Consider the following 12,637-nt stretch of genomic DNA (forward strand, 5'->3'; position numbering starts at 1 on the left):
TTACATTAGTACAAATGTAACCGTGGCCTGTCAAAGTTTTTGTTTTTCTTATTAGAGTTTATGTAGTATGTCTTCTGAACACAAGATGTCGCCAAAGTGACAGAGATGAGGCATAGTTGTTAAATGTTGGACGACATTGACTATTTCTTGACAATTCTTCTCAAATTTGAACTTTTTTCACGTGTGTTTAAGTATATTCCAGACGCTCTTGTTTTGAGCGTATATGAGACATATATGAAATTATATTAATTCAACCAGGAAATAATCCATTGAGACAGATCATCTCCTGATATCCTGGTCAGGAGTACCAAAAGGTAAAACGTGTAAAGATCGAAAACAGAAATACAAATCTAAATACAGTTATGAATTAAATTAAACTTCGTACATATTAGACCGAAATAGATGTATGTATTAAAAGTATAGTTTAAATTGTTTTTTTTTTAAAGTGTGTGTTAAAATAGTTTTTTGTTTGTTTGTTTGTTTTTTATCTAAAAAAATTCCTGATAAAAAAAAACAAATAAACGGTTTTAAGTCATTCTTAATGAGAAGGAAAAAAATCGACGGAAGCTTCCTGTCGCCCCACGCAGGAAAAGTTTTGTTGGCCATCTTGCTCAAACAGCCGCCGCGTGGATTTTGTAAACATTAGCCGTTCACCTGCAGTCATCGCCGCTATTATTGAATAATTCAGCCTCTGATTTATGTCATCCGGTACCTCGTGTGTCAGTGTATGTTAGCTTCTTTTCAACAGGAATAGGCGCAGTTAGATTAAGTTTCTGTCGCAAACAGTGAGCTAGTAGCTTATCCTGGCTAAAGTTGAAGCTGCAGCTGAACTCGGACTCTTTGCTCCTTCTGCATCTATCTGTCAATGGACAATGCAGCCTCTGAGGCTCCTGTCAGAGGATCCCTTGGACCGGGGCTCCCAGAGATGCAGGCTTGGCCCTAATTTGATGTCGACGCTGGGTCTGAGTTTGGGCTCTCCGCTGCTGGTTTCTGTTCCCGAGGGAAGCTGCCTGTGCACCGCCTGGCCCCGGCCTGACCTGGCAGAGGGCTTCCTACAGATGGATCTTAAATGTTTTTCTCCCAGTCTTATTTCTCAACTCCCCAAACACCTGAACCTTGACCCGAGTCAACTCACAGCCATACCCTGCCCCAAACTGAAAGGCGTTAAAGTAACTGTGGTAGTCCAGAGTATTGATTTCAAGAAGCAAACGTCTCCTCGCCTTGTTCATGAGCTTGTAAAGGACATGCTGAAAGGTGTATATGTCCATAGAGGATATGTTATAAACCTGGAGGACTTTGATATAGAGATCAAATATGTCATTATTGACGGCATCAATGCAGATTCTACCAGTGCTGGATTAATCACCTCAAAAACCGGTGTGGAGATAGTTGGCATCCAGACAGTCCGGCATTACAGGAATCAGCTGCAGGACCAGCAAAGGGTGCCACTGGGAGGCCTGGATGAGGTCAGCTTAAACTCACTGTGATTACCTCGCTTACCTCACCTGTGGTGTGTATCCCAGCTGTGCAACACCTTGACCTGTTTCTTACTTTTTTGTAGGTGAGTGCATCCCTGAGAGAGGTGCTGCAGCTGCCTCTGCTCTATCCAAACACCCTGAGCTCTCTCGGGGTGTCCTCTCCCAGAGGTGTGCTCCTGGTGGGGCCTCCAGGAGTGGGCAAAACCCTGTTGGTCCACAGGGTGGCTGGGGAGGTGGGAGCCATCCTGGTGATGGTCAGAGGGCCAGAGGTAAAAATGACACTTGTTTCGTATAATATTCTTTACGTGTGTTTTGCAGAGATGTTGTACATGTTTTCAGTCTTACTTTCCCTCGTCCCATTTCCTAATTTGGAAACATTGGATTCTTCTACTCAGCTCATCTCCTGCGTCTTCATCCCTCCCACCAGAAATGCCAGCACGGGAAATGTGGTGACTGGCATATACCAAAAGAAATCCATGCTTCAGAATCATTAAATTAACCCAACAACAGATAGATATGACGGGTGATACAACAGAGTCTTTCTCTCTTCTTCACTACTGAGCATTTTACCTTCCAGTTCAGTAAAATTGCATTTCTCATGTTCATCCGTTCATTCACTGGCTAAAAATGGGAGTAGTATGCAGGCTCATATACGTGCGTAAAATTTCAGTGTTTAATTAAAAAAATAGATAAATAAATGAATATCATAGACATGCATTGCTTTATAGATCCTGTGAAAAGAATGCATTTACACTGCCTATGCATATTTCTGCCTTTTCAGAGTTGTATTCAAACTGCCCCAGGTGGTGTTTATTATTACACTGTGTCTCAATCTTTTGGAAGTAAGTTTCCATACTGGGATGATTACAAATCTTCAGGAATTACAGAACAAATCGTGATCCAAAGAAAAAAATCATTTGGAGGCCTAAGAAGGGGTAGGCATGGTGTCGTAGGCCACAAGGAGCTGTGCCAGATATATTTTAGGTGGTTCAATGAGAGTAAATAACTTAAAGCCTCAGCCAAACTTCAAGTAAATAATTTTTCTGTAATGGTCTTTTTTGTCATTGTTTCATAAAGCATATAGAGCAACATTTGGTTTATAAATGCAGTAATCAAAATGATCAACGATCATCTCAGGTGGTGGGGTCCCGGCCGGGTGAGAGTGAGGAGAAGTTGCGGGCTGTGTTTGATCGCGCTCGGTCTGCAGCGGAAGAAGGTCCCTGTGTGTTGTTCCTGGATGAGTTGGACTCTCTGTTTCCGAGAAGAACGGGCTCGTCTGCTCCAGAGAATCGGCTGGTGGCTCAGCTTCTCACGCTGATGGACGGAATGAATCAGTCCGATCGCTTCCTGATCGTTGGAGCCACCAACAGGCCGGACAGCTTGGACCCAGCACTGCGCAGGCCTGGAAGATTTGACAGAGAGGTACAGTGTTCAGTGTCGTTTTTCATCATTTTCTAACTGTAGATGGACAATATAAGTTCTCGGATCAGTGAAATGGCGCGGATACATTTGAATAAACCTTTGAGCCTCTGAGTATTTGTTTTTCCTTCAGGTCATCATCGGTGCTCCCACTTCGCAGCAGAGAAAAGCCATCTTGTCTGTTCTGTGTGAGAGGATGCCGGTGTGCCCCGGTGTGGACATGGCAGAGCTCGCACAAAGAACCACCGGTTATGTTGGAGCAGACCTCGGTGCCCTGTGCAGAGAGGCCGCCATGCATGCTTTACAGGAAAGTGCAAAGGTAAACCAGCAACATTTCACGCAAAGACAAAACTCTGACATTCACAACAGTTTCAGTGAAACATCTGCTTCAGATCGGACTGCAGTTTACAGAGTGCACCTCAAATATATCCTCATATCAAATTCGCATCTTTACATATATTAATTTTATCTGTAAACTATAGCTTCTGCTTCTGTAAATAAAGTCTTGGTGGGAAGTTTTACACCTGCAGAGTTGTTGGTTCTGCTATAAATGTAGGTTAAGTTGTGGTTTTCACAGATGATCTATTTAGGAGTTGTGTTGTGCTGTAAGAGTTTACGAGGTGCCTGTACTACAAAGCAGAATCAATATGTCCTGGGTATCCTCTGGTTGTCTGACCTAAGAAACTCTATCAATGGAGATCGCCCGCAGAGCTGTCTAGACGCTGGATATCAGCTGGTGAGTTGACCCAGGTTTTCCGACTAATGATGTGCACACTTCTAAAATAAGATAAGACCTACTCGGGTTCTGAAGATCAAAGACATTCAGGACTGATATTCCAGCCAGTTAATTGAATAACCTGCAAAATGCTCTGCCATTTTTCTTTAAAACGCAACGCCCGTTTTTGGCCGCATTGAATTTGATTAAAACGATATTCTTTTAGGAAATATTAGGGTTTGTCATCTTCACCGTGTAATACGTTGCTTAAGTCATATTTTAATTCAAACAGAAGGTTGAAATTATTTACAAACTATTGCGTTCTATGTACACAACCCAACATTTGATTGGAAACGACTCAGATTTCTGAATTGTTTGTTGTGCATTTTCTGGACGTTGTCGTCTGCAGGGTTCAGGAGAGCAGTCGGTGGATATGAAGCACTTCCAGGAGGCCCTGAAGTCGGTGCGCCCCTCCTGCCTGAGGAGCAGTCTGGGCAGGACAGAGCTCTCTCCCGTGCTTTGGGAGCACATCGGAGGCCTGGATGAAATCAAAATCAAATTAAGACAGGTAGCAAAATGAGTGGCGGAACTGAAATGGTGCAACCAACAATGCACGATTTCTCATCAGATAACTTGTTGTTTCCTGTAAATGACAGATAATACCTATTATTGGAAGTTGTTTATTTTCCTTGCATCTGTTCTCGGTTATGTTGCCACACCGAAGTGTATTGAGTGGCCAATGAGATACCCCGAGGCGTTTGTTCGTCTGGGACTGTGTCGACCGCGTGGCGTGCTGCTCTACGGACCTCCGGGATGTGCAAAGACGACGCTCGTCAAAGCTGCAGCCACTTCCTCCCACTGTGCCTTCCTGTCTGTCAGTGGTGCTGACCTCTACTCTCCCTACGTCGGGGATTCAGAGAAGGCTTTAGCACAGGTACTTTCTGTTTTACAGTTTGCAATATGTAGACACAAATGCTTGTGTCCTCCTGTCTGTCATTTCCATAACGTCCATGCGCCTGTCTGTGCACATGTAGCTTTTTCGCCAGGCCCGCGCCTGCACACCCTGCATCCTGTTCCTGGATGAGATTGACTCGCTGATCGGCTCGCGGTCAAACAGTCAGACACCAAACTGCGTGCAGACACGTCTGCTGTCTGTGCTCCTGAATGAGATGGATGGGATTGGCCTGAAGACGCTGGAGAGGAGAGGGACGGAAAAGGTCCTCCAGGCAGAGGGGGGGCAGGAGAGTCACACACAGGAGGAGGTTAGATGTTATGGAAATGTGAGGCTTGGCACAACACAACAACTGATCAAAACGGGATGTAATGAGCTGTTTTTGCTCTTTGACAGTTGGACTGCCAGGACATATGCAACAAGGATGTGATGGTTGTAGCTGCGACAAACAGACCTGACTGTTTAGACAGTGCTCTCCTCAGGCCTGGAAGGCTGGACCACATCATTTACGTCCCACCACCTGATCAACAGGTAAAGCGTTCATCTGAAGGTTTTCAGGAGTGATTTCAGAGATGACGGCACATCTTTTGTGTCACGGTAACTTTAAATAACTTACCTCGTATATACATCCTTTTGTGTTTCAAGGCTCGACTCGCCATCCTGAAGGCGTGCACCAAAAACATGCCCATTGATGCTGATGTGTGTCTGGAGGAGCTGGCTGCAAAGAGTGAATTTTATTCTGGAGCTGACCTGGAAAATCTGTGTAAAGAGGTAAGTTCATCTGAAGGCACTATTTCCTTACAAGAGAGGCAATGAATACAAAATTCACTTCTGCCGGCAGAGAAAATCATGGTAAGACATAAGGTCTGAAAAGCTTTTTGTTTTCCAGGCTGCTCTTTTGGCGCTGCTGGATGAGAACATGGAGGCCTCGGCCATCAAACACACACATTTCCTGCGTTCCCTCAGCAAAATGAGTCCTTCTCTAACAGCCCAGCAGATCCACACATATCAAACACTCCGCAGATGATTATAATCTCTTCACCGCTATTTTATTTTTGCACAAATGTAGCTTTTTAAAAAAAATCTGTAAGAAATAAATAAATAAAAAAATAAAATAAGCATTTGGTTTCTTTCGTTCTTTTTTCTTTTTCACAAGCAATTGAAATGACCTAATTTTAGCATGTGATCTACTTTTCAAAGCACACTGCAGGCCTTGCTTTCAGTTTTGAAGTGTGGTCACAGGGGGGCGCTGCACGCTGAAAAAAATTGATCAATTATCACCAAATGGATGTGTTGACCTGCAGTTGTGCATTACAGTGCAGTTACTGTCTACGTGCCAGTTACCTCGTACAACCTCTCATCCAGCCTACATCAGTCCCGCCTGTGCTGCGCTGCCCTGAGAGACTTTCAGGCAGCAGGTGGGAGCCGTCGCAAATAGCTTTGGAGACTTCTTAGGTGACTTTTTAGGTGTAGAGAGTTTATTAAAAAGATATGTTAACTTCTCTTCAGGTGTTTGAACATTTTGAAAAATGTCTGGATTTTTCCAAATGCTGAGAAAGAAGAAGGAGGTAAGCTGTCTGCATTTTTACTGTGTTACAGAGACCGGGATGTAAAGACATGCTGTAAGTTGGATATCTAAAAAGAAGGAACTTTATCTGTGTGTTCCAGCTGATTCCTCTGATAGGGTTCATGGCTTTTGCAGCAACTGGTGCCACCTCTGCTGCCATCTACTTTCTGCTAACTAAACCTGATGTAATGTGAGTATAAATGACAATTAATTCAATAAAATCATGTGAATAATGCTAGGCTATGAAATGAGAATCATTCCATCATTGTAATTCATTGTTTCTAGTTTAAACAAGACCAGAAATCCAGAACCATGGGAAAGAGTGGACCCTACAAAACCCCAAAAGGTAGTTTACTAACCAACTAACTTTACTAACACTGCTTGATTATGTACAGTAATTAATTATGTTTGGTCTTATTGCCCCTTAAATGCAAGCACAGTCTTCCACGCAGCAGCTGAAATTTGCTGAGTCACATATGACTCACATATGATTCTGTTCCTAACTTTTATGGACAGAATTTCTAGGCGCAGCCAGGGCGTTGAGGGTGTCCGATTTGGCGACCTCAGAATCGGGTCTCTGCTTTTTGCAGATGATGTGGTTCTGTTAGCGTCGTCAGGCCGTGACCTTCAGCTCTCACTGGAGCGATTTGCAGCCGAGTGTGAAGCGGCTGGGATGAGAATCAGCACCTCCAAATCCGAGACTATGGTTCTCAGCCGGAAAAGGGTGGAATGCTCTCTCCGGGTCGGGAATGAGATCCTTCCCCAAGTGGAGGAGTTCAAGTATCTCGGGGTCTTGTTCACGAGTGAGGGACGAATGGAGCGGGAGATTGACGGGCGGATCGGTGCGGCGTCTGCAGTGTTGCGGGCTCTGCACCGACCCGTCGTTGTGAAGAGGGAGCTGAGCCAGAAGGCGAAGCTCTCTACTTACTGGTCAATCTACGTTCCCATCCTCACCTATGGTCACGAGTTGTGGGTAGTGACCGAAAGAACAAGATCGCGAATACAAGCGGCCGAAATGGGTTTCCTCCGCAGGGTGTCTGGGCTCTCCCTTAGAGATAGGGTGAGAAGCTCAGTCATCCGGGAGGGGCTCGGAGTAGAACCGCTGCTCCTCCGCATTGAGAGGAGTCAGATGAGGTGGCTCGGGCATCTGGTTAGGATGCCCCCTGGGCGCCTCCCTGGGGAGGTGTTCCGGGCACGTCCCACTGGGAGGAGACCCCGGGGAAGACCCAGGACACGCTGGAGAGACTATGTCTCTCGGCTGGCCTGGGAACGCCTCGGGGTCCCCCCGGAAGAGCTGGAAGAAGTGGCCGGGGACAGAGACGTCTGGGTTTCTCTGCTCAAGCTGCTGCCCCCGCGACCCGACCCCCGGATAAGCGGCAGATGATGGATGGATGGACATATGAAGATATGTTATCATTCATGCCAGTCGTCTACTCTGTTTTTGAAAGGAATTCTGTTTACATTTCCACATGTAATGCTTCAGCATACAGATATTTCTGTTAACACTTCTAAATGGCTCAGGTGAAGCCTCATTTTTATCTCTGGCATCTCGATGCAGCTTATCACCATCAATCAGCAGTGGAAACGCGTGGAGGAGCTGGAGGCGGTGAAGTCCCTCCACAAGTAAAACAGGCAGCGTCTTCTCTAAAGATCCAGAGTCTGACTTTATGCCTGCACCCCCCCCCCCCTCATCAGTCCAACAGAATCCTTTCCGCACAAACTATGATGCTTTGACACTCAGTGTGCGGAAATGCTTCTGCTCAACTGGTGGGGTTTCGCCCTGGTCTCTTTTTACAACGCAAGGTCATCATCTTCATCAGCAGAACAATATGTGTAATACGTGGGTGTAAATGTGGGCTTCGATGACTAGACAGCTTTATTTTTACTGAATAAGTTGTGGTTCTTTTGACAGGGGGTTTGGTATCCAAAGTAACCTACATGTACCCTGTGTCTCACTATGGAAGACACACTATCAAAGAAATGTACTGTACAGTGTCAATAAAGTATTCTTGTAAACATTCAGTTATTGGTATCAGAGTGCTTTTGTTTTTCTATTTGTCTTGCATTTGACTGCTGAATTTTATTTGGCTAAAAGAGGTGCTGCATCTAGGCTTCCTGTGAATGCAGTCCACATAAAAAGGGTGGGGAAGTTCTGATTGTGAACAAGGGCAAAAAGAACTTCAGGTGCTTATCTGTTTTAGGAAATGACTGAGTCTTCTTCGAAAATACATAATTAGGAATTGTACTTCAAGGTCAGGCGACAAGATCTGCCTTCAAGTTTGTGGCGACAATGAGGTCAGTTTCACAGCTCTGGCTCTGATCCAAAGAGTACAGAATCAAGCTGTGAGCTCTGAAGTGCTTAATCAGTCTGGCTCTCAACGCCCTGTCAAACCACACTTTGTTTTACTGTTTAACAGGAACTGACTTAGAACTTTAATTTCCTAGCTTTAGAGCTGTTCTTTGTTATTGTTTAGTAACTGGGAGCAAGTTTGTGTCCTTACTTTAAGATGTCTTGCAAAGCTGGTGCTGTGTTGAATCCAGCTTCAAAGCTATGGTGCAAAGATGATAGCATCAAACTATTCGTTTGAAGAATTTGTTCAAATAAATGGGTTTGTGGGTGGATGCCACAGACGGGCCAGAGAAGTGGAGGACTAACACATTGCAAATGACCTTTTTACTGAAATTAACCTCATGAACTAACAACAAATTGATTAAAAAAATATTATTAATGAAAAAACATATCAGATGGTTCGTGCTACCCCACCTGGAAGGAGAGAGTGAGAGTAAGAATTACCTGTTACTCTTAGTACTATAAGATATTTTCCTATTTCAAACCCTGCTTGTCTTGTCTTGTCTTAATTTACAGGGAAAAAATAATCAACATTTTGCTGGTGGAACAGGAGGTCAGAGTCCAGCTGAGTCACACTTCTGTCACATGCCATGTGACAATAATTCCCATCATTTAAGCTTTATGCATAAGTGGGAAGCTGAACTGCCACATGGTGTCTGATTAGACCAAGCACGGTCACTATCTGTTGGGGAAGGTTTTAAATCGCACACTGAGGCACTCCCGCTTGGCAAAATCCCAGAGTTAATCCGAAACACAAAAGGAATAAACATAAGAGTTTAGAAAAATAGTGGAATTCTAGAAGAATCAGAAGGAAACATGTTACTGCATGCCTTGTAGCCTTCACAGGTGCAGCCAATTAAGTCATTTTGCCTCTCATTGCACCCATTATTTTTCGACACACAGTTAACAGAACCAGGAAGCAAACTTACAATACCTTTCTTGATGGAGTCAAACATTCACTAATTCCCTTACTTACCTATAATTAAAGCTGCACCATTGAGTCTCTCTTTGGCTTTCTGTGACTGGTGGTACAAACAGACAGGCAGTCTCAGTCAGTGGCCTTTTTATACCACATCCATTTTATGAGATATTTGTGTCTCCTATACATGTCAGGATTAATACAGAATGTGGTCTGTGGCATAAGTACAATTATTACAATTAGCTGTTTTTCATACCTCTAACAAAAAGTTGACTGAAATCAAGTGACATATACAGACATTTCCCCTCTATTTTCACAGACTTTGTTGTTTGTTGGTCATCTGTGAGCATTCAAAATGTAACCTGGACTTAAAGTGAAATGTTAGCTTCCATAATCAACACTGTAATATCATAATGAACATTAGGATACTATAATTGCAGTGATTATGTTTATTATTGCAAGAATATTAGATTTGAACATGTAAATGAGGTACTATTTATTGGAATATTGAATACTTTGCAGATATTTCTTTAGATAAAGCCAGTTTGGGGACAAACTAAAATCAGTCGTTTTTTAATAATAATAATTTTGGATTCGTCCTAAAAGGAAAAAAAAAACAAAATCTAATTTCATCATCTTTTCTGGAATGAATGTTCAATAAAATGAGGCTGTGAATGGCATACAATCTTTTTTCAATGTTGTGTCTCTAAGTGCCACTGAGGAACATATTTCTGCTTTAGAGTTTGAACAAAACAAAGCTCCTTTTGAGGAAAAAGACTTGCAAGGGAAGATTTTCTTACATTTTGATTAAATGCTCGTATTTACTGTTAAATGTTACAAGCAAAAGAAATCCTGATACAACTTTCCTGATTGATGAGTAGTTTATATAGTTCTAAAGTTATGAATTATGTTGCTGACATTTTGAACATTAGCCAATACCAGTGAAAATGTGCTGTTTTACATATACATTTTACATAAAACACATGTGAAACGTGGACATTTTGTGTAATTTATCAGAAAATTATTTCCAAAAGCAAAGTAGTTCATCCTTAAAATACCCAAGTTGGCAGTGGGTGCAACAAAGGCTGGAAAAGTAAGTGGTACTCATAGGAAACAGTGAGAGGAACATGCTGCAACTAAGTAGGTTAATTGGCAACAGGTCAGTCACATGATTGAGTGTAAAAAGAGCACCTTAGAAAGGCAGAGTCTCTCAGTCGTAAAGATGGGCAGAAGTTCAGCAACCTGTGAACTGTAATGTTTGTCTGCGTAAAATCGTTAAGAATATTTACACATACTTTGATTCAAAGAATCTGGAGACATCTCTGTGTGCAAGGGGCATGGCTGAAAGTCAATATTGGATATCTGTGATCTTCAGGCCCTCAGGCAGCTCTGCATTAAAAACAGATGTCATGGAAACATTAACTGCAGCCCCCCTCGTAAGACCGTCTGCCTCTCTCTGCCGGAGTGGCTGAAATCTAACATCTTATAGTAAAAAAACCAAAATAAAAACATAAAACATATTTATTCTGTGTGGAATGGGTTTGATTTGAGTTGTTGTGATGTGTGAAAGAATATATTTACAGTTTTCAATTTTCAATTTTTTTTTACGCTCCTTTGTCAGCTGGCACTGAAGGGACAACTTAGCATCACCTCTGCCCAGGGTGTGCTTGACACCGCTGTTTATAGGACGTTATAGTTCATAAATGTGGACGCTCACATCGTTATCTTTTAATGATAATTAACAATAGCCAACACAACATTGTGACATCACACATTTTGCATTCAGATGGAAAGCCCCCCTTACTGAAAATATCTTCCAGCACGCCTGCATGGAAATTACTGCACGGGCTCAGAAAGGCTTCCAGAAATCCCTGTCACTGAACACAGTTTCCAAGAATGGAACAGCACGTCCAAAGGTCCAACAGCTGGTCTCGTCAGTTTCCAGATGTGTACAGACTGTTAAAGAAAAGCTGAATGCTGAATGTGAGAAAATGCATTCATGAAATTTGCAAGTCACTGCATTCTGCTTTTCTTAACATCTCAAACAGCAGCCCAGCCTTTTACAAATTGGATTAGCAAAAAAATGTTTGTTTTGCCTGTGAAATCTCACCATGTGAGATGGTAGAAATAAGAGATAATTGTAAGCAATAACAGTAATAAGAGATTTCTATTTTGGTTTGCACCACAACTTGCTCCCACCTTGCACATCAAGGTTGGATATGAATCTCTTTCCATGAAAGAGACACACCTATGGTGCATTAAACAAAGCCTCTCTGAATGGGATAGATCCAACTGTCAACTGTTTCTTGAGATAAGGTTAAATGCTTTAGAAAGAAAATAAAACCTGAGTCACAACAGCTTCACTTTAAAATCCCTTTAGTAGCCGCTGTGAAGCTTTTGATTTTATTTAATCAGCATAGTTACCAATAAGGATGTCTGGACACTGTATATGTTTTTATTCCGTCGTATTGATGATTGTTAATTGTGTTATGTGATCAAGTGTGAACCCACCAATAATTCTTTACTTTTTCATTTTCTGAACTCCACATTTTATCAAGAAAACTAATTTATTGTTTGAATGTCATTTGCAGCCAAGAAAATGGTGTTTAGGGCAAGGACAGGTATAGAATAACAGGCATCCAAGCAACAATCAAATGCATGTATCTGCTTAATTCATGGCTGGGTGAGCGTACAGTGCTCTCGTTGTGTTTTACAGGCAATCCTCTTAATGGCCATCCCATATCTCAGATAATTAGAAAATGTCTTTCTACAAAGTCGCCCCTGGCACTATCTGGCCTACACAGGACAGCAGGCTGCGCCTTGACACCGAATGGATTTCTCATTACTAATTAAACAAAAGGAGCAAATAGAAACACAGAAGATAGAGTGTGGGTTTTGTTTCCTGCTCTGTGTTATCAGGAAGCACATTTTCACTTTGGTTTCACTTACAAGTCGGGTGATATATTTACATTTCAGCCGGGGTGTTTCACATTTTTGAAAAGATTTCCTTCCTCTTTTTACTGTCTAACAGCCTATATATTTTCATGTATTCTCCTGTTTCTTCACAAATTCCCCCCCGATAACATTTCATAGCGTTTGAGAACATAAAGAAGGTGATTGGAAAGGAACAGACTTGTTTGAGAGCACAAGTGTCCTTATACACAAAATACACCCCAAAGGCAAACGCGCCTGTGACAGTCACAGCTGCACTTCACCTATCAAGCTGTGTCCAGCTGA

General features: G+C 42.6%; 2 protein-coding genes across 2 annotated transcripts; both read left to right on the forward strand.

Annotated features, from left to right (window-relative positions):
* Positions 1–593: 593 nt before the first annotated feature.
* afg2b (AFG2 AAA ATPase homolog B) lies at positions 594–5,648 on the forward strand. Its single transcript, XM_072380925.1, has 10 exons — positions 594–1,466; positions 1,562–1,747; positions 2,616–2,900; positions 3,031–3,216; positions 4,022–4,180; positions 4,337–4,546; positions 4,647–4,874; positions 4,961–5,095; positions 5,210–5,335; positions 5,454–5,648. The coding sequence occupies exons 1-10, from the start codon at positions 873–875 to the stop codon at positions 5,589–5,591; spliced, it is 2,247 nt and encodes a 748-aa protein (XP_072237026.1). The 5' UTR covers positions 594–872; the 3' UTR covers positions 5,592–5,648.
* Positions 5,649–5,906: 258 nt separating this feature from the next.
* Positions 5,907–8,153, forward strand: cunh15orf48 (chromosome unknown C15orf48 homolog). Its single transcript, XM_072381283.1, has 5 exons — positions 5,907–5,982; positions 6,074–6,132; positions 6,233–6,321; positions 6,417–6,477; positions 7,690–8,153. Exons 2-5 carry the CDS (start codon positions 6,094–6,096, stop codon positions 7,756–7,758), a joined length of 258 nt encoding a protein of 85 aa, XP_072237384.1. The 5' UTR covers positions 5,907–5,982; positions 6,074–6,093; the 3' UTR covers positions 7,759–8,153.
* The last annotated feature ends 4,484 nt before the right edge of the window (positions 8,154–12,637 follow it).

This window comes from Leuresthes tenuis, unplaced genomic scaffold, assembly GCF_036924035.1.
Source record: "Leuresthes tenuis unplaced genomic scaffold, fLeuTen1.0.hap1 SCAF_2, whole genome shotgun sequence".
NCBI classification, from domain to species: Eukaryota; Metazoa; Chordata; class Actinopteri; order Atheriniformes; family Atherinopsidae; genus Leuresthes; species Leuresthes tenuis.

What these genes read in the sequence shown, in the direction of transcription:
- afg2b (XM_072380925.1), top strand. Translation starts at nt 873, where the DNA reads ATGCAGCCTCTGAGGCTCCTGTCAGAGGATCCCTTGGACCGGGGCTCC. An exon ending in TCAAAATCAAATTAAGACAG is followed by an intron (nt 4,181 to 4,336) that starts GTAGCAAAATGA and finishes GCCACACCGAAG; the next exon opens with TGTATTGAGTGGCCAATGAG. An exon ending in TCCCACCACCTGATCAACAG is followed by an intron (nt 5,096 to 5,209) that starts GTAAAGCGTTCA and finishes TTGTGTTTCAAG; the next exon opens with GCTCGACTCGCCATCCTGAA.
- cunh15orf48 (XM_072381283.1), top strand. Translation starts at nt 6,094, where the DNA reads ATGTCTGGATTTTTCCAAATGCTGAGAAAGAAGAAGGAG. An exon ending in TGCTGAGAAAGAAGAAGGAG is followed by an intron (nt 6,133 to 6,232) that starts GTAAGCTGTCTG and finishes TGTGTGTTCCAG; the next exon opens with CTGATTCCTCTGATAGGGTT. An exon ending in ACCCTACAAAACCCCAAAAG is followed by an intron (nt 6,478 to 7,689) that starts GTAGTTTACTAA and finishes ATCTCGATGCAG; the next exon opens with CTTATCACCATCAATCAGCA.